We start from the raw sequence: 24,814 nt of genomic DNA, 5'->3' as shown, positions 1-24,814 counted from the left end.
ATTTCTCTACAGCCTCATCAAAGACACACACTTTGTTTACCAGTACAGCAAAACCACAGCACATCCATTCAAGATACTTATAAAAAAAAGAAAAAAGTTTATGAAAGTAGGAGAAGAAGGAGGGGGGTGTTTTTGTACGTCGGTGCGAGCTCAGAAATGCTACCTCTTATTTACTGCTTCGTGGTGTTATTTTCACTCAGTGATCTACGACATGTTGACGCCTGATTAGCCGTAGTTTCGCCGGCAGCAAGTAAATTAACACCTAAGCTAACAACTCTTTTCGCTGACAAGCTACAAAGACCTTTCATGACCCGGTTCCTCAAAAAAAAAAAAAAAAAAAAAGAAAAAAAAAAAAAACCCTCTCTTCTGCTCATTATTTCTCCTTCCTCATCTCTATCAGAGTGCGCTCTCTGCCTCCCGCTGACGCCGGTGACAGTTTGCTGGGATCAGACGCTGGCTCCAGAGTAAACAGATGCTCCGGCCTCCTCCTGGAGCTCATCAATGCTCCGGGACTTTCTGGACATTTATTAACCGGGGGAAGGTTGTTGCTTTTAAAATATACAAGAGCTGGCTTCGCTCTCGACTTCACTCTCATAACCGCCGCAGCTCAGTGGAAGGAAATTTGAGAAGTGAAACATAATCAGGAGTATATTACCCACTCGCATGACGTTATGAGAAATTCGGCGGACAACCTGATTAGGAGTGATTGTAGCAATCATGCGGAACTCCAGAGCTTTTACATAAAAATATCCATTCGTTCATCCATCCATCTTCCAAACGGACTCTGCATAGTTCGAGGTAGTGAAGGGGCAGAGGCTGACGCGTGCAAGGCAGAATACAACTCGGAGTAACTAGGTAGATAAATTGTTAGCAGTCGTCTTGCTAAACCAACATTATTTGGGAGGATGTTTATAGGTGATGAACACATAAAGTAAACTGAGGGCCCTTAATTTTAACATCTTCAATAAAAATGCACCATTTATTGCTTTAATTTCAGATAAGTTTTGCATTTACACAACAACGTTCAGAAAACGATGTCCATTTATGCAGAAATAGCAGGCTGCCATTCATTGTTGTTATTGTCCGTCTACTCGCATGTGCAGAAGAGCTTCTACTACGACTTCGGTGAGCAGGAGCAGCATTTCAACGTTTTCCTCCGTTTACACAGAAACCCAGACAGGGCTTTGTCGAAAAGTTGTGCCTTAAACAAACACCCAAAGTACAACAAAATGTTTCAGTTTCACTTGAAACCAGCCTAAGCTACTAAGAATGATGGGTACTATTCAAGTTCAGGCTAGTTTGACATTAATTAAAGATGGCTTTCACAATAAACCTCATTTCAATATGAGAAACATCCATCTTGGAAAAACAACACACAGCCACGCCCTTGGCCCAAACTTTCCCTTTTCCCATCCTTTACCAGCTCTGCTGTCACTTTGCGTCAGATGGATTTAAAACTCTCAGATATGAAGTCTCAAAGAAAAGATTGTCCCCCGTGGTCCTGAACTCAACCATTTGATGCTCGGTGCACTTCATAAAGATGGAGGACCGATGTCTTTGTGCACTCTGTATCCATTTATTTCCACATCTGCGAAGCCATTCATCAATCAATGAACTCCTGGCTTTACACAGAGTGGCTTTCCTTTATAGCGGCGAGGCTCCTTTATTTCACAGATATCCACAATGCTAAATTGCTAATTTACAAGCACTCAGAGTCAAATGCAGACACACACACACACACACACACACAGGGCTTATTTAGTCTAATCAGCTCTTTCATCAAAGCGATACCCACTCATGCCCGTCAAGAAGCTCAGAGTCACTCCACATATTTTCGGGGTGAAGAACATGAAGCTCCCACATCTACATGTGTCAGTCAGGCAGGTTTGGCAGCTGAAAGCACAGCAGCTTTAAAAAGCACCGGAGCATGTTGGAAGTGGAAAGACGGCCCTTTTGTGTTCACAGGTACTCCGCTAATGATCAGCCCCAGAAAGGGGAAAAAATCAAGACAGAAATGTATTTCATCTCTCCTTCTCCAAAGACTCCGGCGTGTGCCGAGCGGCGAGCGCGCTCATTTTATACACACCGACTTTCACAATGTTTCAGCCATGTGCTTCGGTTTATATTCTGCACAACTCATTAACCAGAGACACACACACACACAAAAAAAGAGGCACGTTTTCATCTTCAGTCCTAATTTCGAATCTGGCTCGCCGCCACATCATTCACATATTTAGTAGGAGGAGCCAACCAAAGAAATCATTTAGTCTCTTCTCCCTTTTGGAAAGACTGTAATATCATGCATTCGCCGCACCGACAGATGGTTCATGAAACTAAATTCCACAGTTCTGCACAATGCTACCCTCATAATTATCTGGGAGGAGAGAAGAACCCCAGTCCACATCAGCAGCGGCGGCGGCGGCGGGCGACCAGAGACCGACCCCATCCTGGAAGCCATTAATAAGGTTATGCTAATTTCACATGGAGACAGAAAAGACACACACAGAAAATAGATCACGAGGACAAATGCGTCGCAACACCAGAACAAATTTACTGCAAACAAACACGGTGACGACTGGTCCAATGCAAAGCAACAGGTCTTTGCTAATTTTGTTTTTTTTTTTTACTATGGAATCCATAGTTTTTTTATTAACTTTGTTTATCCATAGTATGGATAAACAAAGTTAATAAAAAAACTTGCACCTTTTACCTGAGCAGAGGTGCCGCTACGTTATGAAAGGCCCGTCATACAAGACAGCATTTCATGTGAAATTGCTTCAATTTAGCGTTTTCGCTTAAGAAAATTTTGCACTTTTAGACTGAAATGTTCTGAAAATGACGTCCTTCTACATGGAAACAGCAGAAACACTGAGAGCATGTTTGGCCACTAGTGGGTGCTGTTGGGTGTTTTTTGCAATGACGCACACACACATGCTAACAGAGAAGAACATGCTAACAACAGAAGCACACAGACATTCGTAAGGACAGACGATAACGTTGGATTGTTATTGTTGGAAACTAGCTACTAAAAAACTATCAAATTCAGGAGAAAATGGACTGGGAGTCATGACAAACAAAGTTGATATTGTCTATATTCTCTATTTACTACGACCACGGTGCTCATGCACAGCAGCAGCAGCAGCGTTTTCAACAAGTTGTGTTCCTGTTCTCCCCACAATGGACAATAAAATCATTTTAAACGTGCCGCCTGATCGTACGCACACTCGCCTCTGCGCGAGCCGGAATCCCCTGACAGCAAGGTGAGTAATCAGTGTTATTTTAGTGAAGACGAGCAGAAGGACGAAGCTCCGCCGTGGTTGTGAGACAAAGTACAGGGCAGCACGACCCCCACAGATGTGGTGATTCAGCAACAATTATTCACTGCTATCCAAAAGGATGAAGAGAGGGAAGAAATAAATGGTTTTCCATTGACCTGCTCTGCACAACAAAATTGCCACAAAAAAAAAAAGAAAAAAAAAAGGAGGAGATTCATTTGTTATCGGAGGGACAGAGAAGGGCGGCCGGGCTTCAATAGCCAAAACATTCACATGGCATTCAAACAGAAACCCCGAAGATCCCCATTCAGTCTGGGAATGTGGACTTTTCATTTTTCTTCCTAACAGATGTATGCGCTGGTTCAGGCCTCCCGATGCTTTTCCAGACAAGTAATTAAGGCAGATTCACTTCATTAGCTTGGACCTCACATCCTCACCGCGCAAAATAACAGGAGTGTCTGTCTGATTGTGAGAAGTCATAATGACTGCATGACAATTTGTGACGAACGGCTTCAACAGACTCAGGCTAACCATGAAATGACAAATCAGGTTTAACTTCGCATCTTTAAAAAAATTTAAATTAACAACAAAAAGGAAGAAGTCCTGAAAATCCTTTCCGCCGGTAAAAACAGAGCAGAGGATTCAAATTGTACCTTGACACACAAAAAAGAACATTTTCTTGTGAATTACTGAAATTACTCGAATGACTACAATCTGCCACGCTGATGATTCGTGTCTCGCTGCGTCTTCTTTCTGAGAGCTCCCTGTTTAAGGATTCTTGCTAAATCTTCCCAGTGCATTTATGAAAACTGCATTGAGGACTGTTCATGGAAATAAAGAAATGATGATGAAAAAAAATAGAATGTGCCTTTTATTTAGGAATTACCATATTTTACCTGCTCAACTGTGGACACGGTATTACAGTGGTTTGCACTTTCCCCTCACAAGCATCCCTGGTTTAAGCCCAGGATATATGTTTGCATGTTCTTCTTACTTGAGCATTGTTTTCTCTGGATGTGTGTGTGTTTAATGATTAAAATAATGATTAAAAAAAAGGATTATAAAGTCGGATAAAGCTCTATAGAAGATGTATGATAGACGAAACTTTGTCAATATGTTTAGTGATATAAGCTGGTTACTAAATTACTTCACTTTAAATGTAAAATTAGTGACCATGAAAGCTACAACCTTTTTGTTGTGTCAAACTGTTCAAGCACAGTTTTAATTCCTCATAAAAAAAAAAAAAAAAACACTTATAGGAACAATTGATAAGAAACAGTTAGTTTTACGTAGCTTTTCTTTTCTGCTTTGCCAGTTGAGATGACCACCGAAAAGGAGGACGATGTTGAAAGTCTCAGCTGGTGTATTTTCCACCTGACTAAAAATCGGCAACAGTCGTCGTCATGGAAACAGCTCGCTGAACAGTGGCGCGGCAGTAAATAATCACTCTTTAACTCACCAAATGCATATTTCATTGACTACTCCGCTGGCAGATGGGTGCATTTGTAAGTGTGTGTATAATCATTATTTTTTTTTTTTGGGGGGGGGGCACAACAAATGTGATGCCAAAAAGATTCTGACACTGACAAGTGACAAGTTCAGATTTTGAACTAATTGTGTCGTCTGTGTTTGGAAAACAGCTTCTGTCCATCAATCTGAAATGTTGAATCTGGATAACAGTGGATGAAGACTGGAGCTCAGTGCTGACGGCTCCAGTTCATACAGGAGTGATGATAAAACTAATGATGAAACGCAATGTAGCTCAGGTCGGATCAGTAACACAATAATCTTTAAATTTTAACTTCAATGCTTTCTTTGCTGTGGCGCAGAGTGTATGTGATGAAAATGTTGGTATTTTCACAAAACCTACAATCTCTACAATCTCCACATAAAGCCAATTTTAATGAAAATGTCTGCTGCAAAATATAATGAAATGTCCCCAAAGAAACTTCTCTAGTGGCAATTTTCACAATTTGCTTGGTGGTTTGTCGGACAGGATTGGACGCCCTTTGTGGACTACTTTTGGTCCAGGGGTCTTATGTTTGCCACCCCTGCTATTGACAAGAGGAATCTTGAAAACCAATGCAGGCATAGGAAGAACGTGCCAACTTCAAACTTCAAGCCCTGGAATCTTTTTGATCCCCCCTCCACCCCCCAGACACTACAGACAGTGTTAATCACTGATGCAGTGTTCCACCCCTTATGGTGAGTTTGGATTTCCGTCCATCCATTTTCTGGAGTCCCTCCCAGCTCATATTGGGAGAAAGGCAGCGCAGCACGGACGGTTCGCCAGTTCATTTCAGGGCTGAATGCACAACTTCCCAGAAACACACAAACACACACACACGCGCGCACACACACTCCGATAGAACCATTTTAAAGTTGCCTGTTAACTTAACAAGCATGTTTGGAGAAAATGCAAATCCTGAAAAAAACAAAAACAAAAAAAAAAAACAGCCTCGATTGAATTTGTTTTGCAGTAAATTCCAAATATGGACCATAACGCACAGCCATTTAAAAAAAAAGTTTAAGTGGGAGGAAGCCGGTTTGCACATGCGAGCTGTGTGTCCGACTTCATTCAGCACTCAGACAGCTTCTATTTTTGAACAAGGCCAGTGGATAAAATCCACAGCGCTGATGGTCACACCTGATGAAATAAAGTGATATGACATGCCCCGGACACCCGATCAGTGCAGCGAGCTGTGAACTATTCGATACAGAATTAATCAAAAGCTATCCAGTGCCCACATAAATCATTAAATCTTGCTTACTGCTACATCCCCTATGGCTAATCACAGGAGCAAAATTTCCAGTTGAGTACCATTTGTCTATAAAAATACAAATAGAATTTGTCATGGAGGCAGTGAAGCTGCACTCTTTCCTGGCTCTGTGAAGCCGCTTGTCTCTCCTGGCCCTGCCGTTTCGCACACCATTAGAAAAGCCTGCAGATAAGAGACGTGCGGGAATTGGAGCCGTCTCTCCTGGACCCATCTGAGAGGTAACAGGTACCACTAATAACACATGTTGGGCACAACGCTCGGCTCTCCACCGGTTGTCTCTCCGGGGGGAAGAAAACGGGGGAAACACCTCCTGGCATGTGGATATGGCTTCACCTTCATTAACCAACTGGAGGGGGGAAAAGAAATAATGTGCCATTTCATAGGAATATAGCATCCTGCCAGCAGCTTTTCACCCAGAACACCAAATGAGGTATGAAACTAGAAAACAAGCCCGTGTCTATAAATATATGCATGCACACATAGTTTCCGTCTGTGAGAGTATAAGCCACAGTGAAGGTGTATTTAAACATTTGAACATAAACAACATAATGAAAAATTAATCAATTTCTCAGGTTTACCACAGTCTGCAGCCTCGTCTATTAGGACCACTCCTGGCATATGCTCCTCTCTCCCTCTTTCTGAGATCTAATGGATTTTCTGTCATTCTTTGAGCTGCCGGTGCAAGAACAAGACAAGTGGTTATGCATGCTCTGTTCTGTGTGTCACTCCGCCGCGTATCCATCAAGAGGTTGAAGATTTTGTTAGCGGGCACAGATGGCCTCCAATTATCATACAATGAAAGTGATGCATCTCAATTCATGTCAATGGAGAGAAGATATGTAGGTATGCAAAATGCATTACCCTTGGTCTCTGTGCGCCGGCAAACAGCGGGCTGAGAGGAACCGGACAAATCGTCTGTCGACTCCACTTCACTGATAACTCCACGTAAACACTGATTCCCTCTGATATGTCGACTCCGAACCGGAATCTCACGTGCTCGCTGAGAGGGGGCAGAGCATGCCAACGCCATGTGCTGCTCATTAAATTATAATCCAGTAGCCTCGGATACTTCCATCCCTCATGGTGTCTGTGGTTAAATTACTTTCTGGCGTGACCTCTTTTAACCACATTTCCCCGATCCCTCCCCGGCGCAGGGGGATGATTAAGCGCTTCAAATGAAGACTTGTTCGCATTCATCGGCGGCCGCGTCCCCGGGCCTTCGGCGGGGGCTCGGCATTCCTGCTTGGTCAGCTGTGAGGTGGTGGTGGTGGTGGTGCGCTGCCCTCTTTCACCGCGGGACCCCCGCCTGCACTGAAAGCCAACACCGGCCCACCCCATGCTGCTTTGCATTAAGAGATGCTAATGCCGGGAGGCTGCGGTGTCTCGGGTCCCGCGGCACAGCGTGGCAGCGGGCCCTCGCTGGCAGCCTCCCCAGGAAGGAGGCCCTCGGAGAAAGCCCCGGGGCCACGCTGAAACACATGCTGCACAAAAGGACTGCAGGCTCCGGCGAGCAGCCCCATCATCGGCTTTGGAGAAACCATTGCTCAGTGTTCCTGGAGATGAAAACCAGACCCCCGCACCCCCCTCCTCTTTAAAATAAACAGCGCAGCCTGGGAGGTTACTAATGTGAATAACGACACGCTGCTGAGAGCGCTTACTTGTTGGAAATCCAGCAGAACATTTTAAGTCCTGTATGTGGGCTCGGAGACGACCTTGAGCAAATGTAATCTGAAGCGATAAAAATACCACCTGTTTTCCAGAGCAACAGATACACCCAGCCAATTATTTAAGGCCTACACGTTTTCTCTGGTTTGTTTACCCACAATGAAAAAAGTACATCTTTCCTGCGCTGTGTCAACTTCAATTTCGTGTATTTCCTCAATAGCTGACCTGCATGTCAAAGACACGTTGATTTGAATCCCAGTCATTTTTGCCATGGCGGCTTTTAAATTGCCTCTTTTTGCTCAGGTAATTCCCAACGGAGGCCCGGAATACATACTCAGTTCACGTTAAGATCAACTTATTTTCCCCTTATGTACAATTTCCAAACGCTACAATTCATTTTCCTGATGTCTGACTAAAAGGACTGATCTTCGGTTCCTCCTTCGTTCTGCGCCACGCCACCCTGTCGCGGCTCAGATCAGCTTTGCCGTCTTGTAAAGACGGGATTTGAGAAGCTCTCGCTAACTCTTCCACTAAACACTGAACAGGTTTCAAAAAAGTCTCTTAATTCTGCTGTAACCAGCCTGAGTTGACATAACTATTTAGTTAGATGTAATATCTGCCACCGCTGAGACAACGCCGTGTTTTTTAGAGGAGATATAAAAAGTTATCCAGTTTTTAATTGAGCACAAAAACCTGACAGCTTAAATAAATTTGCACGGTTTTGACTGCTCCTTGCTGGACTCTGTGATTGGGAACAGGGACACTTATTCATTTCATTCTTTCCAGTGTGATTTTGGTGTATTGTGAGGGATTTCATCTTAATTTTAGATTTCGGGAACACCAATGCAATTTTGTTGCAATGCTGGCAAATGTCGTGCATTGACAATAAAACGATGTGAATAATTTCCATGATCAGGAATCCTTTGGTAGTGTTATTCAGATAGGGGGGGGGGAAAGCCAGAACAGGGACTTGAGTGTGACACAGCCTGAGGACAGCCAAGGCGCTAATATAAGGGAGATATCACTTCAAAGTTCCAGACCCCTCGCTGACGGCCCGGGGCCGACCTAAACGACGCACCTATGCAAATCAGTGTCATTGTTATGAGACAAATCTGCTGCGGTAAAGGCCGTTGTGGCCCCCGCCCGTGTCCCCTGAAGCACCGCCGCGTCACCGCCGGGTGACCACAGAGCTGCGAGGGAGGAATTAGTGTGGAGGTCGGCCGAGGGATTAATAACTCACTCTGCAGGCAGCCGGGGCACTTCTGAGTTTGATGTAACTCCACCCTTTGGGTAGTTAACTTGTAGGCTCGATCAATTATTTAGATCTTTTTATTTTGGTTTGGCTTGGCTGCACCGGTGGCTCAGCAGCAAGTGGCTGCAGCTGTGGAGATAGCGCGCATAACCACATCCAAACGCCATAAGACACCTCATTCTGCATGCAAATGCAGGCTTGTGGGCGATATGCATCACATAAATCACGAAGTTGGAATGACAACATTTCATACTTTCACACAGATGAATCATAAACAAGGAAATATAACTTGCCACACTTCCAAGTGTGATACTTTGCGACCATAATAGTAAATCTGTTTTCCTGCCTTGAGGAAACACTTGAGATGGTCTTATGCCCATGCATTTTTCATATGCATGAGCACAAGTGTTAGTGCTCTTATAAACAGAGTACACTGAATTAGTGAGTATGAAGGCCTTCCAAGCCAGTAATGAATACACAAGAGTCTCTGAATCCGCCGCTATCAGGACAGACATACAATATATCAGCAGCACAATTCCACCCAGCAGACCGGCTGAGCTCTCCTGTTTACCACACACAGCTCTCTGCAAACAAAACACACTCCACAATAATTATATAACTGAGTTAAATGCACACAGAATTCATAACAGATCCTGACTGCAACTCCTGCACATGTTTTTCAGGCTCTCAGTCTTTCTTTCTTTTTTTTTTTTTTTGTCGACTGTCAACGCCATGTTAGCAGTCTGAGCACAAATGTCATCCTGTCAGTCTGGATGAGGAGTCAGTCAACAGCAGGAGACGCCGCGTTTCATGAGGAACAAGTGGCTGGCATTTATTAATGAGAAAGCACCAAGTGAATCTTCAAACCTAATCAGACTCAACAACATGTGCTTGAGCTTTGACCAAAGTTCAGACGCGTGTTTGTTGGCGGTGTTTTGGCTGTGTTCGCGCTGGCCTGTGACGATGCCGCACTGCACCCGCTTCTAAACACTTTTCCTTCTTATTTCCAATCAGACTTGCATGCAGGCTGCTGTTTCTGGAACTTCTACAGAGAGTTCGTGGTGGACGATACTCCCACCATCAAGCATTGAAATTGAAGAGAAATATCAGTGACAAATATCTCCTGCTGAACCAAAAGCGTCCGTCTCTTTGAGCGAGGCTCTGAACTTTGCAGACCTTGCTTCAGAGAGTTCTGTACATTTCTTCGGGCTACATATCGACTCAAAGTTTCTGCACTCCCTCACACTGTTCAGGAAAAAAAAAAAAAAAAAGGGACATATTCTTGCCGGTAGCCATCTGCGTGACCTATAGCACAACACATCCGAGAGCAGGGGAAAGCTAACCTCTAGAAAGCAGCAGTAGTTTGAAAACCAACTCACCATCAGCAGTCGCAGTGGCAGGAGCATACAGGTTCCCTGAGCCAGTTTTAACTAAGAATGAATTGGGGCCAAACTCATCCTCAGAGTCAGAGTCCTGGGCTGGCTGAGCCGCACAGTTACCTAGCAACCCTCCCTGGCTCTCATTGGCTGCAATGCAAGGGGGAGGGTATGGGAGCTGCTCAACAGGGGAGGAGGAGGCGGATGAACAATGCAGCGGAGGACCTGTGGACCACAAACAGAGACAACACATGGAGGGGGGGGATGAAACACGCCCAAACACAAGCAACATCACACACACGCGCACGCACACACACACATGCACATATGCAAGACTTAACTCTGACACTTCAAAAACAAACAGGGACACATCTGCCTTTGTCTCCGCCACCTCGCCCCAGCTGGTGGGAACAATACAAACAACTGAAACGACTTTGAGACAGAATCTACACAAAAAAAAACAAAAAATAACAAAAAAAAAAAAAAAAAACAGAAAGGTAAAACGCCTGGCAAAGGTTTAGAGGACTGAAAACAACAAAACCTTTTCAGATGGATTTCCAATGTGAAATAAAGGGGGGGACAATTTGAGGTTTTTAATGCTCACAATTGAAAAGCAAACAAATGAAACAATAGTTAATCCGTCAGTGTTTGTATATATCACATCATGGATTAGGATCAGAGCATGAGCATAGGATATCAGATATATTCAAAACTACTTTATACACACTCCGGATCAAAGACCTTGTCATGTTTTATCATCCATATTAAGAATATCTGCACCGGGCTGAGCTCTATGCTTATGAATTGTATATAACCCTAAGGCAGCCACCCAATGGCCCTTCTTCCTCTCTATGTTGATAGTAGCAGTTTTGTTGTGTGTTTATTCTTTCTTCTGCATGTAAACATGCGGGTGTGTCAAACATGTGGCTCGTGGCCCGTGAGACGACTTTACAAAGAGTTATAGGGCACATTTAGAAGACAATGTTTCCAGTGAAAATGCATCGTCACCGGAGCGTTTCTAAAATGTTGCATTTTCAGCGGCTCACAGCAGCGTCGTAATGTAAACAGACACCCAAAACGCATGGAAAGGTTTGCATTTTCACTGAAACGGAGCCTAAATCACAAAGACCAGCGATGCTGCGGTGAAAAGTGACCCTCCTGTTCTGGAAGCAGCAGCGAAGCCATGCTGTGAGGGTTAATTTGTAAAAACATGCGAGCTGAATGGTGCCGGCAGCATGTGTCCAGACAATAGGAATGTTCCTCTGTGAGGAGAAAAGGGAAGTCAAGTCATTTATTGCATTTTTTTTTTTTTTTATTATCAAATGAGAAAAAAGAAAAATCCAAGAATGAAGGACATTGCTTTTGAACATCTTACTTTATTTTGCACCTGGAGGCATTGTTAAAGACTGGACATTGTTAAAATTTCAGTAATTTATCTGAATCATCCGTTTGAGTCTGGCTTGAAAATAGGAAAATGCTGGATGTCCCCAATGGATATATAGCACTTTCCCAGTCCAATACTTATGCTGCTGTTGTTAAATTGCAAACATAGAATAAAAAAAAAAAAAAAAATGAACAAAGTTTTTTTTTTAAATCTACATTAAATTTCTTGTAATCTACACTGAATTTTATTTTGAAAAACATTTAATTTATTTATTTCTTGCACTGAACTCCATCACACGCCTTTTTTTTTTCTTTCTTTCTTTTTTCATACACCGTCCTGCCACTCTGTGGAAAAATTGAATTGCTTAAAATTGGTCCGTGGTGTAAAAAATGTTCGGGAGCAGCTCAAGGCTAAAATCTGGGACCACGTCTGGAAAGTCAAGGTAGAGCCGTCCTTCCAGACCGCTGACATGTTGTACTAATGCGGTTTATTTGTCCATTTCGTCCTGACTCAGTGGACGGGAGCTGATGTGAAAGACGATCGGCGACGTGACCGGTTCAGAAATCACTAACAGCCCCGATCCGACCAGGACATCCCTCGCACTCACAGCTTTTTACAGAGCTGTTGCTATTCGTAGTTCAATATGCTTTCATTGAACTGGTCCGACTCAAACATGTCAAACTGGGCTGCGTGTGACCTCTGAACTCAACCGAGTCAAAGCTAGCTTTATTTTCAGTTCTACTGAACAAACAAGACACACAGTGGAATCAAACTTTTATCTCACCCGGATAAACAAAAACAGACTGTAGACAAAATATATCACCTACAATAAAATAAAAAAATAAGAAAATAGAGACAAAGGGCAAGAAAAAGAGTGCAACAATAATTTAAAATAGAAGTTAATAAACCATGCAGTACATAATACAGAGTAGCCTCAAAACAGGTGTGGCTGTTCATGGACCTGAATGTGTGTAGGATCTCGCTGAGGTTAGATGATGAACGCTTCCTGAAGCAGTCTATTAAAGTGAATAATGTTACAAGCTTCTAGTTTTCATATTTGTCATATTTTAGTAATATTCATAAATGGAAACTCAATAAGCAGGAATCAATCCTTACAATTATTATTATTTTCCATTGTGATCACTGATTCCTCCTTCTCTAACCCTTTAATGCAGAAAGTCTGGCATTGGTTTAGCGCCAAAGCTCTTTTTTGTTAATTAATTTGTCTCTATTACACTTAAAATAGTCTTAGAATTAAAAATGTGTGGTTCATAGCTTTACAACTTCTTTTTTTTTTTTTTAATCATGATTTATTTGCAAAAATCAAAAGGGACACAGTAAAAGGCGTAATCCTGACTCCCAGACTCCTGCTGGCCCTGCGGCTCCATGGCACCCCCCGGGGGACCCGCGGGGCCCGCCCCACACTTTAAAACCCGCCGCTCTGATGTACAAACCGACCTCTCGCACACCAACATCACACAGTATCTTCTCCTTCCAAGGCTTACTGGCTCCAGTCCCATGCTGTCTGCGAACGTTAAATCACGGCACACAGCTCCTATTAATGTGTGATTAACTCGTGACGCCGCTCTGCACCGCGCCGAACATTCGCTGCTTAAGTAACGTGACTGCGGCGCGCCGAGCCATCAGTCTGGAGCGCTCCCCCCATTTTCCCATCAGTACCTCAGTCCTGATGTCGAAATTCCTGCTGACCCGACCGTCATTCATCAGGAGAGATGAATTTCCTCTCGCTCAGTAATGATCCCTGAAGAGTATTAAAGCACGACTCACTGACTCGCATCTAATTAGGGGACAATTAGCGATATTAACATATCAGGCTCGGCCCCTACACAGGCAGTAAATGTCCACCGTCCCAGAGAGTCACAGTTTGTGCTTCACACACACTTCACGCCGCACACTCCATTTCTCCCCCAGCCCTCCGACGCCGGCGCGGTAATGGGCGCGGAGGCGCAGTGGCCCTGCTGCGGGTTAACGACCCCGACACGGCCGCGCTCCGGCGTACGGGAGCGGAGGACTGCATTATCGCAGCCGTTCCCAGGGATCCATCTGAGACCAGAGGCAGTCGGAGCATCCAGACAACAAAGCCGTGCCGCCGCCGCTCGTCCGGCTGATGGACGACGGGCGAGAAGACGAGCTCCTTCCTCGCAGAGAGACCTCATCAGATTAAGAGTCCTCTAAAACCGGTCAAAGTCAGAACCTAAATGAGGTCGGGAAGGTCGCGTTCGGCCGCCGTCAGTCTTCCACACGCACCGCTCGAGATGCCCACAGAAAAAAAAAAACTTTCTGGAGCCGCCGGAGCTGATTGCCTTCGCCTTCACTCACTAAATAACGGCGGCGGACGGGGGACTTTTACTTAGCAGCCCTTGGACCATGGCGTCCCGCTCCAGCTTCTGACAGCTGCAGGAAGTGCCACTCAGAGAGCCGCTAACACACATCTCCATCCACCGTGTTCGAGCGCCTAATCAACTCATTAGCAAGCCAATTACAAGAATGGACAAATAAATTGGACGCCGTGATCTGTAGGTAAGGATATTTGTTAATGATTTCGTAGCATTTAGTGTTTTCCTCCCCAGAGACAAAAGGCTGAACACGTCTTTTAATAGGTTCTGTAATGTACTTTGTCCCCATTCAAAGACCAAAAACTAATCTAAGAGTTTGATCCAACACGCAAGTACAGCAAACAGAAAAGAAACACTTGTTAAAATGACACATTTCCAGTTATAAAAGACAAGTGAAGTGGCTCAGACAACAAGAAACTTCAAAGAAGTAAAGTTTACATCAAAGCTGCAGTTCAAAGAATGACATTTATTTTCAAAGGATGGAGAGGAAGCAAGCGGACGTGCGACTCGGATGACAGACGGAAGCCGAACAGCAGGAGGAACATGCAAATGTGGGCGGACAGCCATGCATCAATTCGATTTTTTTTTTTTTTTATTTCCAACTCACTCACCCATTTGCAATAAATAAGCAAGTAGGTGCACGAAGCAAAGCTGAGAGAAGGACACATGAAAGACGGCGGGCACGCGCTGACCTCTCTCCAGCATGTAATCATTTAGCTGCACATTATTTCACAAGTGATCATGAAACTGTGCATCGGCTGCTGGAACTCCGATTACACATAATGACAAAGTGCACGTCATTTTCTTCTCTTGTTGAGGTCAGATCTTTACGAGTACTGTGAATAATGATTGCATCTTTCAGGTCCTGCTGGAAAATATGGAAAATATATATTTTATCATGATTCGCAGAGTTTTACGTCACAGATACGTCTGAAATACTGTCAAGTTTAGAGATCATAGTGTTTTCAGGTAAGTGTGGAGAACTTTGCTGCATTCAGGTGGGCGACTCTGGGTGTCAGAGAGGTGAATATATGGTGCAAGTATGATTTGTATGCTGTGTTTAATGTAACACAGGGGTGTCAAACACCTTTTAGTTCAGGGGCCACATTCAGCCAAACATACCGACATACTTTCATGTTTCTTTTTGTTGTGGCGCAGTCGTGATGAAAATGTTGGTATTTTCGCAAACTACCAAGTCTCCCGCAGGCCGGCTTTGGCCCACGGGCCTTATGTTTGACATCCCTGATGACACGCGTTAATCTGATCATAGTTAAGGAGACAAATCAGAGTCAGTCTGCGTTTCCAAGCTCTGCACACAGATGATTCTGAGAGGGTGACAGGTGTCCGGGGCGAACCGCATCAAGGTCTGCATTAAACCACCCTGATTAAAGGAAGACGGGGTTAATATTTGGAAAAAGGTTTTGCATGTCAAACCTTTTGATTCTGTTGAAGATGTAAATCTTATTATTTTACAGAATAAATGTCCTTGACCCAATCTACTGCTGCTCGTGTGTGTAGGTAAGGTTAATTATGAAGAGGCTGGGTTAAATGCAGAGAAACAATTTGTTGAAAGATATCGACTTAACACTGGTATACAAGGACAAAGGGGCAAGCGCGGCTAACGCTGTAACTTTGCCACACTTAAAAAAAAACACCTATAGTAGCAGTAGTACTAGGAAAACACTTTTTCAGACCAAATTCCACAAAAAAAGAAAGTCTGTCTAAAATTTTCACAAACATGGTCAATAGAGAGAAAAAAAAAACTTTAATGCCCCGTTTACAAACCGTCAGATTGCTGTCGTGTGAACTTGTGCACAAGTTTTTCAACCAAACCAAAAATGCACCAATGAGGCTCTTGCTGTCCTCTCCTTGCCCTGAGTCTGCATCCACTGCAGGTTTTCTCCAGTTTAAAGGGAATTCTTTGTGTTTTCTCCATATTTCAAAGTCAAGTGTCCCATTCTGTAATTGGCGCCGCATCTTGAAAATTAAATTCAAGTGAATTGTTTTTGCCGCCGCGCTGAAGATTAACTGTGTGTTCTCAGAGGCAAAAATAAAATAAACCAGGCTTCTACTTTAATTAAAGGTCTGCTTTAATTAATGATCCTGGCAATTATGCCAAGTGATCCGGATCGAACGGGCTCGCCGCGCTGCACCAGGGGCCAACAGGTGCAGCCTGCGTCCAGCCCGGCGCCCATGGAGGACCTTCCATCTGCGACTTTCACGCTTTCGCATGACTTGGGCCTGGAGTGAAAGCGTGCAACACCTGTCTGCTATTTTTGACTGTTCCTGTTGTGTCGGGCCGCTTGATTTATGTCTCTTAATATTGCTTACACAAAACCTGAGGACGCCCGCTGCGGTTCGTTGTTGGACATTTTTTAATTAATTGTCTCCGTTTTGACCGCTTCTCTGTTTACCCATTAAAACCCGGGGCAGCGTTTACATGTATTCATTTATAATTGTTTGTGTGCTTTGCCCTTTCCAGATTAATGCATGGTGATTTCGCTTCCTCCCGTTAGTAATTATTCAGGTAACAATGCATTTCATTGGATGAGAGTCTTTTGACAGATAACATCATCTGAAGGCCGATTTATCTATGACGGAGGGAAATAAAATGCGGTGCGTGTTGTCTCTGGTTTTAATTGGAAAATTCTAGAAAAAAGCAATGTGACATTATCTATTGCTATCTGCTGCACACACACACACACACACACACACACACACACACACACACACACACACACACACACACACACACACACACACACACACAGTGCAGATGTGTTTCCATAAACATGAATAAAAAGGTAAACGGAGAGAGATTGCTCATTACTGAGGTGGACAACGTGCCATGTCTTCTTTGAGACAGTGACCCTTCAAACAGCGGGATTCAAACCTTCCACCAATAGACCTCAATCTGGGATGTCAAATATGTGAAGGACACTAAGGGTCTGTTTACAGGATACACATTTCAAGGGAAAACACAAAAATTCTGTTGCAATTTGTGTGTTTGACGACAGTGACAATGGTATTTCAAAGCCACTGAAAACAGTTTTTTGGAAACTGCTCCCAAGGTGGAACTTTTTGAAAACGCTCTTGCTCCATTGCCATGTAGACGGGCGAAGACGGCACTTTCTTCTGCACATGCGTGAAGACAAAAACAACAATGGCGGCCTCCAGAGTGGCATAACTCAAAGCCCATGTTGTAAAGTTATAGTCTATATTGGTAGTTCTAAATCTGAGAACCACTGTGTAACCTGGTTGTCCGTCCATATGAATCTACTTGCCATCGTTAGTGTTTTTGAATGTGTGTGTATCCAATTTACAAAAAAATCCAACAACTTATCAACTCGTGGCCTGGTATGACAACCGCCAAAACACTGCTGTGTCAGCGTGAAACGTCTTCACTGGCAACATCACGTAAACAGGGTCTGAAATCAAGAAGCATTACCTGATCACAAACATTTCCAGAGGTAGCTATGTGAAGGATCTGGATTAAGTAATACTATGATGTGAAAAAGAAAAAAAAGTCATCCAGTCTCTTAGCATTGTTTTCACTCGATACGCTGTCGTGTAAAAAGGGCATAAAGCTAGAAATACTAAAAGTATGCCATAAAAAGAGGAATTCATCAAACAAACCTCATCTTCTCTGGACTGAAACTGCTCTGTAGTCAGATGAAGCTACATTTTTAATTTATTGGGGAAGCCACAGATGTGACGTCCAGTAAACTAACGGGTGAAGAGACTTCCCAGCTGGGTTTTTTTTCAAGGACGCGGTTCAAAGCTCCTCCGATGGAACGGGGGCTGCATTAGCGGCTCCGGCGTGGGCAGCTCGCACATCTGGAGAGACACCGTCCACGCTAAAAACACCTGCTCCCGTCGAGGAAACAAACCTTTCAGGGACATCTGAGTGCAGCCGGACGGTCTTTGTGTGAGTGTTGTGTGTCCGTTCAGAAACCTGCGTGGGAGACGCTCGTTTGGATGTTCATGCGGAAACTGTACAGCGGAGCCGGATCAGAATAATCAATGTATGTGCATGCAGGGGAGGCTGAGGAAGGTATTATCACTGAGCAAACAAGCACGTTTAAAAAAGTTTATTTAGGCAAGTTTTTCTGGCAAACAATGTTAAATTAAAAAAAAAAAGGTAAATAAAGGATATAATCCAAAATGTGGAGAAGAAAATCGAGTGAGAAAAGTCAACATCCACCCTGAGAGTTTTGATTTTTAATTCCCTCCCTCTCTCCAAACCAAACTAATCTTCCTGATTTGTAAAACCTCTCATTTTCTACACACAGAAAACGAGACAAATTCAAGAAGATGAACAGCAGGATTAATAGATGTGCCGGTGAAGCAGACGTGTGACAAGAAGAACGATGTCTGCGGGAGGACTACAGCTGCGGGCAGCATCTATACATAAAGCAGCATGTTTGCAGTTAAGCAGTGGAGGATTAAAAAAAAGCCCAACATCTTGGCGCCTGGACTGACGGCCCGGGACGGGAGCATGACTCAGAGTCTTCATCACGGTCCAGTCGCAGCTCTGCAACCCGGCGTGACGGTATCTGCACTCCGATGGGAAACCCTGCGCTCGCGGACTGACTCGGGCAGCCGTGTGGTAGCGCATGAAGAGGTGTGCGAGAGGTTGGCGGCGTGTCGCTGGCGGATCGGGGGAAACGTTGCGTAATTTTCGCTCGTGGGTGGAGTGGGATCGGGTTCAAGATGCCATGGCACGAATAAAAGCTTTTGTCTAAATTTTTCTGCTGGATTTTACTCGAATGCTGCGCTCCTTCGTGGCCTTGTGCTGTTACTGTGCTTGAATACTGGAGGTCAAACTGACATGGAGAGCTCTATTTGTCTGTTGGCATGTACTCTGAGTGGAGTTGTACCCTCCATGACACTCCCGGTTCTGTAACTTGCCTGTTGGCTGTTGTGCAGTACAGAAGAAAAAAAAAAGGCAGTGACAATAAAAGGTAAATAAAAGGTAATAATGAATAAAAACTGCCGAAGAACTAGCTTTACATGCAACTGGGTATTAAAGTGACATTTTCAAGGGACTAGAAAGTTGACAGAGGAGTGGAGTCTCAATTCCCGGAAGGTTTTTGCCAATACCATTTAGTGATTACGCTGGAAATCCCACTATCTACAGCGCATAATATCATCAAACAGTTTAGAGAGTGTCTGTGCACGCGGGACGGCGTGAGCGGTTAATATTGGATGCTCGATGCACAGCCGTAATTCTCCACTGTAAACACTGCACGGGCTCAGGAGCACATCCATAAATCACCGCGCCTTTTGCACCATTAATTAAAAATCATATACACCTTTTAAGCATGTTTGCCAGTCTGCTTCACTTTCATTGTACATTCTTCAATCAGCAGAGATCTAATTACCCAGACTCCTTTTTTTTTTTTTTTCTTTCCTTCAACTTTGATTATGAGAGCGATGCCAGGAGGGCACGCTACAGATTAGCAGCTTTCGTGTATGAAGGCCGCTCTTTTCAGCCGATTAACTCTCTTCGGAGCCATCTGAAGGCGGCAGGTATGTGCACAGTCTAATTTGAGTGGCACATATTGTGCTGGTGCGATTGTGCACGTTTACGATTCAAAGGAAAACGAAAATCTGCCCAGGACGTGTTGGATCCGACCCATTGTTGTTGTTAATCCTACACGGACCATCCTCTGGAAAAACTAAACTGTGGCACGCACCTGAGTGAGCATCTTCAAAAAGTTGCACTTTCAGTGGTTCTGAGCGCTGCTGTCGTGTAAACGGACGCCCGACATACAAAAGCTTTTTCTCACTTGAATTCATTGCCATGTAAATGGGCCCAGAGCCATGAGAATGAATATCCACACTGTCGCGCCTGCAGTGTTACTTAAAAGCATTAAGGAGACACATTGAATCAGTTCAAAGTGGAAACAGCTAATTTTATGAATGAGTCTATTATGCCAACTCAAATAAAATTAATGGTCAATTGATGGGGCTTTATTTGCCGACGGAGTACTTTGGCCAACATTGCACCTTAATTGGATGTTTAACAGCTTTTAAAGCACCCGAGAATCATCAATTTGCTTTTTGGGGTTTGGAGTTTGTGTTTTTTTTTTTTTTTTTTCCATGAAATAATCCCCTGTTTTAGGCATAAACAGTCAGAAAAACAAGAAAGAGGCCAGATGTGCTGTTTGGATTATTTCTAAGTGTTTGGAAACGTCCCAGCCCTGACTGGTTCAGCGTGCCCTCCTGTGAACTCTACCACTGGCTCTTGGTTTGAAATGACTTTCGAAGGCTGTGAAAAGGTGGCGTTAATCCTGCCTTTGTGTCACTGACAGTCTTAGAAACTCAGCGTCTGTGTGAGTGAAGGCGGTAAGTCCCTGTCGAGACGCGTTTGCCGCGTTGCGTGAGGCGAGAAAACAACATCATTCAGCAGGTTTGGGACAAGAGGCTGAATCAGAACTTACAGCACTTTCTCAAAAATCAAAGAGGAAACAGATCAGATCAATGCCACAGCTGATAACTGATGTTAACACAGTTCATCAAATGAATCTTTTCCTCTTCAGTGTCTAATCATCTCGATGATTTTGTGACTCAACAATCCAAACAAGCAAAAGATCAGTGAAAACAACGCATTTTGCAAAAGGGAGCCACAAATGATGATAAAATGGAAGTGAAGATGAGGAAGCAGGTCCTTCATATCAACATGGACGAGATACTGACAGCGTTAGTCAAATTAATTCAAGTTTCTCTGTTTTGACTTTGCGTTGAAGTTATTGTTGTGCGTGCTGCTCAGGTAATAATTAAACTTATCAGAACTCTCCAGGCAAAACAACAAAATGACTTAATTCTTTTTTTTTTTTAATTTCCCAAATCAACATAACATTATGCTTATTGCACAGCCGCCAGCCAGAAACTCACATTTTACGGAGATAATGCTTGATGGGTGATCTTATTTCAGTGCAAAAAATAATAATTAGAAGTGAAGACGGTGTGAAGCTTAAAATGAAAACTCTGATAAAGGCTTCATCCTGAATGAGTGTGAAGCTGTCTGACACTCCCGTCTGCCATCTTTTTAGTATTTTTAATCTTTTAATCTCGACCAGGGGTGTCAAACACGTCTTAGTTCAGGGGCCACAAACAACCCGATTTCATCTTGAGTGGGTGAAATAGTAACGTGCTAACCTTTAAATTTAAACTTGAAAAACATTTTGGGAGTGTGGCGCTGACTATATGTGATGACATTTTTTTAATTTTAGCAAAACCAAAGGATTACTACTAACACAATGTCATGAATAAAAGCTTTTTCCTGGTTTTTTCTCCTGAATCTTATTCAATTTAGACTATTGTGCTCCTTCATGGTCTGATTGCTTAAGGAAATTCCACAGAGTTCTGCGCCCGACTCCTAAGAAATGCACACTGTAAAATTCAAACAGAGGAAGTGGGAAACGAGCTTTTATGAACCGACATAGGAAAACTAATAAATACTTCTTTGGCTGTACCGTTTACCTGCGAGGAATCAATATCATAATAAGAGGGTGAACGTAATGTATGATTGAAGACAAATTGTAAAGACCCATAAATGCTTTTTTTATAGACAAGGCCTGGCCATTACTGAGAAAATGGAAATTATATTTGCTCGTAATAAAAAAGTATTACCACAGAAGGCACAATTCCATTTAAAGCTGACCCGCTACTTTTCCAGCAGCACTTTAAACCCAGCATCCATTACTTACAACTCCTGCGTGCTCCGGAGGAGTCTTCCAACGCCAATTTATAAACTGATAGCAAGAATAAACTCAAAATCAAGCAAAAAAATCTTTGGCCATAAACACTGCACTGCCTCCAGCGATGGTAGAAATTGGTGATTTATATCAAATTAGCAAATGTCATAATTTCCATAAGCATGTTTTCAGGCCACGGACCTAAAACAGATCAAACATCTCGCCTTCACTCCTCATTAAATTACACACTCGCAGTGATGCTCTCATTCAGTGTTAATCTATTCAGCAGCATGGAGGGAAGGAGGGAAAAACCGCATCCAAGATTTAAGAAAAAATATTTTAAAGTCAGCAAGAGTGCAGAAGCAGACAGCAGAGCAAAGACAACCGCTGGCATCCCAAGGTTTTACCTCGGAAGATGAAAAGGAGGCCAGAGCGGCTGGGACTGAGATGGCACTTCTTCTCCGGGTGATTATAAGCACGGGCTTTCTCCCCGGTCTTCCTCCACACACATCCCCGCCTGGCTCCTGCCACTCGCATCCATCCAGTCCACTCTACTCTGCGCTGGAGAGACAGCGTGCCCCGCCGTCCGGCCCAAACACACCATCTGTTTCGACTTTTGTGTGACAAACATGAGTGAATCAGACTGGAAAAGCAAAAAAAATGTAAATCCTAAACGAACGGAGTGGAAAATTTCCCTCTGTTTGAAGGTTAACTTTAGTGCTCGGCGAGCTTCGATCCAACATTCGTGGATACGACGCAAAAGAAAATCTTAATCGAGTCAAGACTTCTTGGTTCTCAGGACTTAAGCCTGTCTCTTTGTTGGACTTTGTCTCGCTCCTATTTGGCCTGGATGTTCTGAAGCGGTTGGGTAAATCCCTCCAACACAGCCCCGATCGAGCGTCCCTTTGTTCCCAGATGAGAAGTAAACGCTCCAATCTCCCCACCTTTCACTGTTAACAACATCCTGCGGACGTGTGATGGCTGTTTTAAGGCCCGCCCGGCCAGCGCCGGCGTTCGTAGCACACAAAGTGACAGGACGTCTTCCCTCGCCTCCACCAGAAAGCGCCGTTAAAGCGGGCTCATGAATGCATCCGCCGAGCCCTCTGCGGAGGACTGCCGACTTCAAAGACGAGCACGCGATAATCTGCTCTAAATGGATGTTTCTGGGCCTCTATCATAGCTCCATCATCAACTGAGCCGACTTAAACCGTGGCTGGAAAAAAAAAAAAACAATGCTAATAGTGGATAATTATCAGCTTTTACTGGGTCTGCACCGGCTGCTCCATTCCCTCCACCATCACACACACAGAGCCTGGTGAATAAACACAATGGCATGAATAAATAATGACCCCACAATCCTCTTAAGGTCCCCGAATAGTGAGGGTGGAAAAAAAAAAAAAGAAGAAAAAGACAAAAGTTTACTTTTGGTGTTTGAGAGCAAGCGGAGCCTGAAATTGTAAGCGACTCATTAGGGCTACATGTGGCTTGCCCGGGGCCTTGCTGAACAAAGATGGCACCATCCCCATCCTGTCACTCCTCGGCAACATTCCGGGCCTGGCCTACTAAAATTCTGAAACATACCCTTAAGAAACAGCTACATTCCCAATGAGAGACAGTAAAGAGCTTAAGCACTGTCTCGACTAAACAAAAACACTCACATCCATCAAACTTTCTTCCGGGACTCTCGTCGACGGAGAGAAAACACCTTCCGAACGCCGTGTGTGGAAATCCGAGTAATGTGCATGGTAAAAGAGCACGCCCCTGTCGCACCGCGATTTCCTCCTCTGCAGATATAGCTTACATTAAACCCCACTGTTTTTCATTTCAGACACTTTGCCAGTGTTGAAGAATTGATTTGTGAGTGTGTGTGTGTGTGCGTGTCTGCAGATCCCACTGAGTGCATGACAGTTCAAAAGGCGATCTAAAATACATGCTGTCAAGGGGCCCGCGTTCCTACACTAAGTGCTTATATAATTCATAGCACGGTATAACTTAAACCACCCGGAGTCAGCAACACGGCCAATTAGGTTTGTTTAGAAGAAGTTCCAGCAGCTCCAGAGTAAAGCGAGGCTGGTGTGGAGTGAATCACTCCAACAGGTAATCCCGATCCCGGCGTGAAGCGTTTAGGAGCACCTCATCACTCCATTTCCTGAAATAAATCCCAAGTATGTGTTCAACACTGAGGTAGGGCAAAAAAATGTAATAACAAAAGATAACATGTGCAGACAGAATACACTCTTTTTTTTGAGGGAAATTGTTGAGGCTTTTGGTCGGAAAGCCCATTTGTACTCCGAATTTTCTAGCGAGACGATGAATAGAAATGAAGTTGCCCGGGGTAGATGGAGCCCCAGTAACTGCAGATAGGCAACAACATGAACACTGTGATTATCCTTTAATACGCCGTCGAACCAGTTGAAGCTCTGTATGAGACTTTCAGATATATCTTTTCTTACGGCTGAATGCCGAACAATAACTCTTTCACATGCTAATTTTAATATTGGTAACTTCAGTCCAAGAATGAATACTCGTCCACATGCTGGGTTTTTTTCTTTACTCCAACCTGATTTTTTTTAAGGTTTAAAGCTATCTTGCAAAGAGAACGTTTCACAATATAACATCTCCGACATGATAATCAAATGTTCTCTTTGGATTGTGGAGAAAAGCGATGTGGACGCAGGTTAAAAAATGCTAATGCCAACCTCTGCACCACTGCGCCACGCAGTGTGTAACACTCCTCTATCCGCCCATCTTCTGGAGCCAATTTATTCAAATTAGAGTCGCAGGGACCGGAGTCTCTTCCAGCCTGCAGTGAGCGGAGTGCAGGATGCCCCCCGGAGAGGTTTGGGAGTCTGTCACAGGATTAACACACCTACATATCCGACGGGCGCCGTGTGATCTGCCCGGTTCGGCGGGGAGATAGGCAACCTTCCTGTTCTGCTTAACCAGTTTTGCCAAAACGGATCTTCTCTTCACTGCAATTTTAGTATAAACCTCTCCAGCAGACCAAACAAATCACAACAAA

At 43.9% G+C, this 24,814-nt stretch overlaps 1 protein-coding gene across 2 annotated transcripts in view; it reads right to left on the bottom strand.

Moving 5' to 3' along the window:
• tenm4 (teneurin transmembrane protein 4) overlaps positions 1–24,814 on the bottom strand; it is a 172,549-nt gene that overhangs the window by 92,537 nt on the left and 55,198 nt on the right. For both annotated transcript variants that reach the window (XM_030109049.1, XM_030109050.1), the window contains one exon: positions 10,352–10,573. In XM_030109049.1, the coding sequence (XP_029964909.1) occupies positions 10,352–10,573 (222 nt within the window). The remainder of the gene's footprint in view (positions 1–10,351; positions 10,574–24,814) is intronic.

The sequence above is a fragment of the Salarias fasciatus genome, chromosome 14, assembly GCF_902148845.1.
Source record: "Salarias fasciatus chromosome 14, fSalaFa1.1, whole genome shotgun sequence".
NCBI lineage: Eukaryota > Metazoa > Chordata > Actinopteri > Blenniiformes > Blenniidae > Salarias > Salarias fasciatus.
The sequence above is the reverse complement of the archived record's forward strand: the minus strand, read 5'-3'. Positions and strand labels throughout refer to the sequence as shown.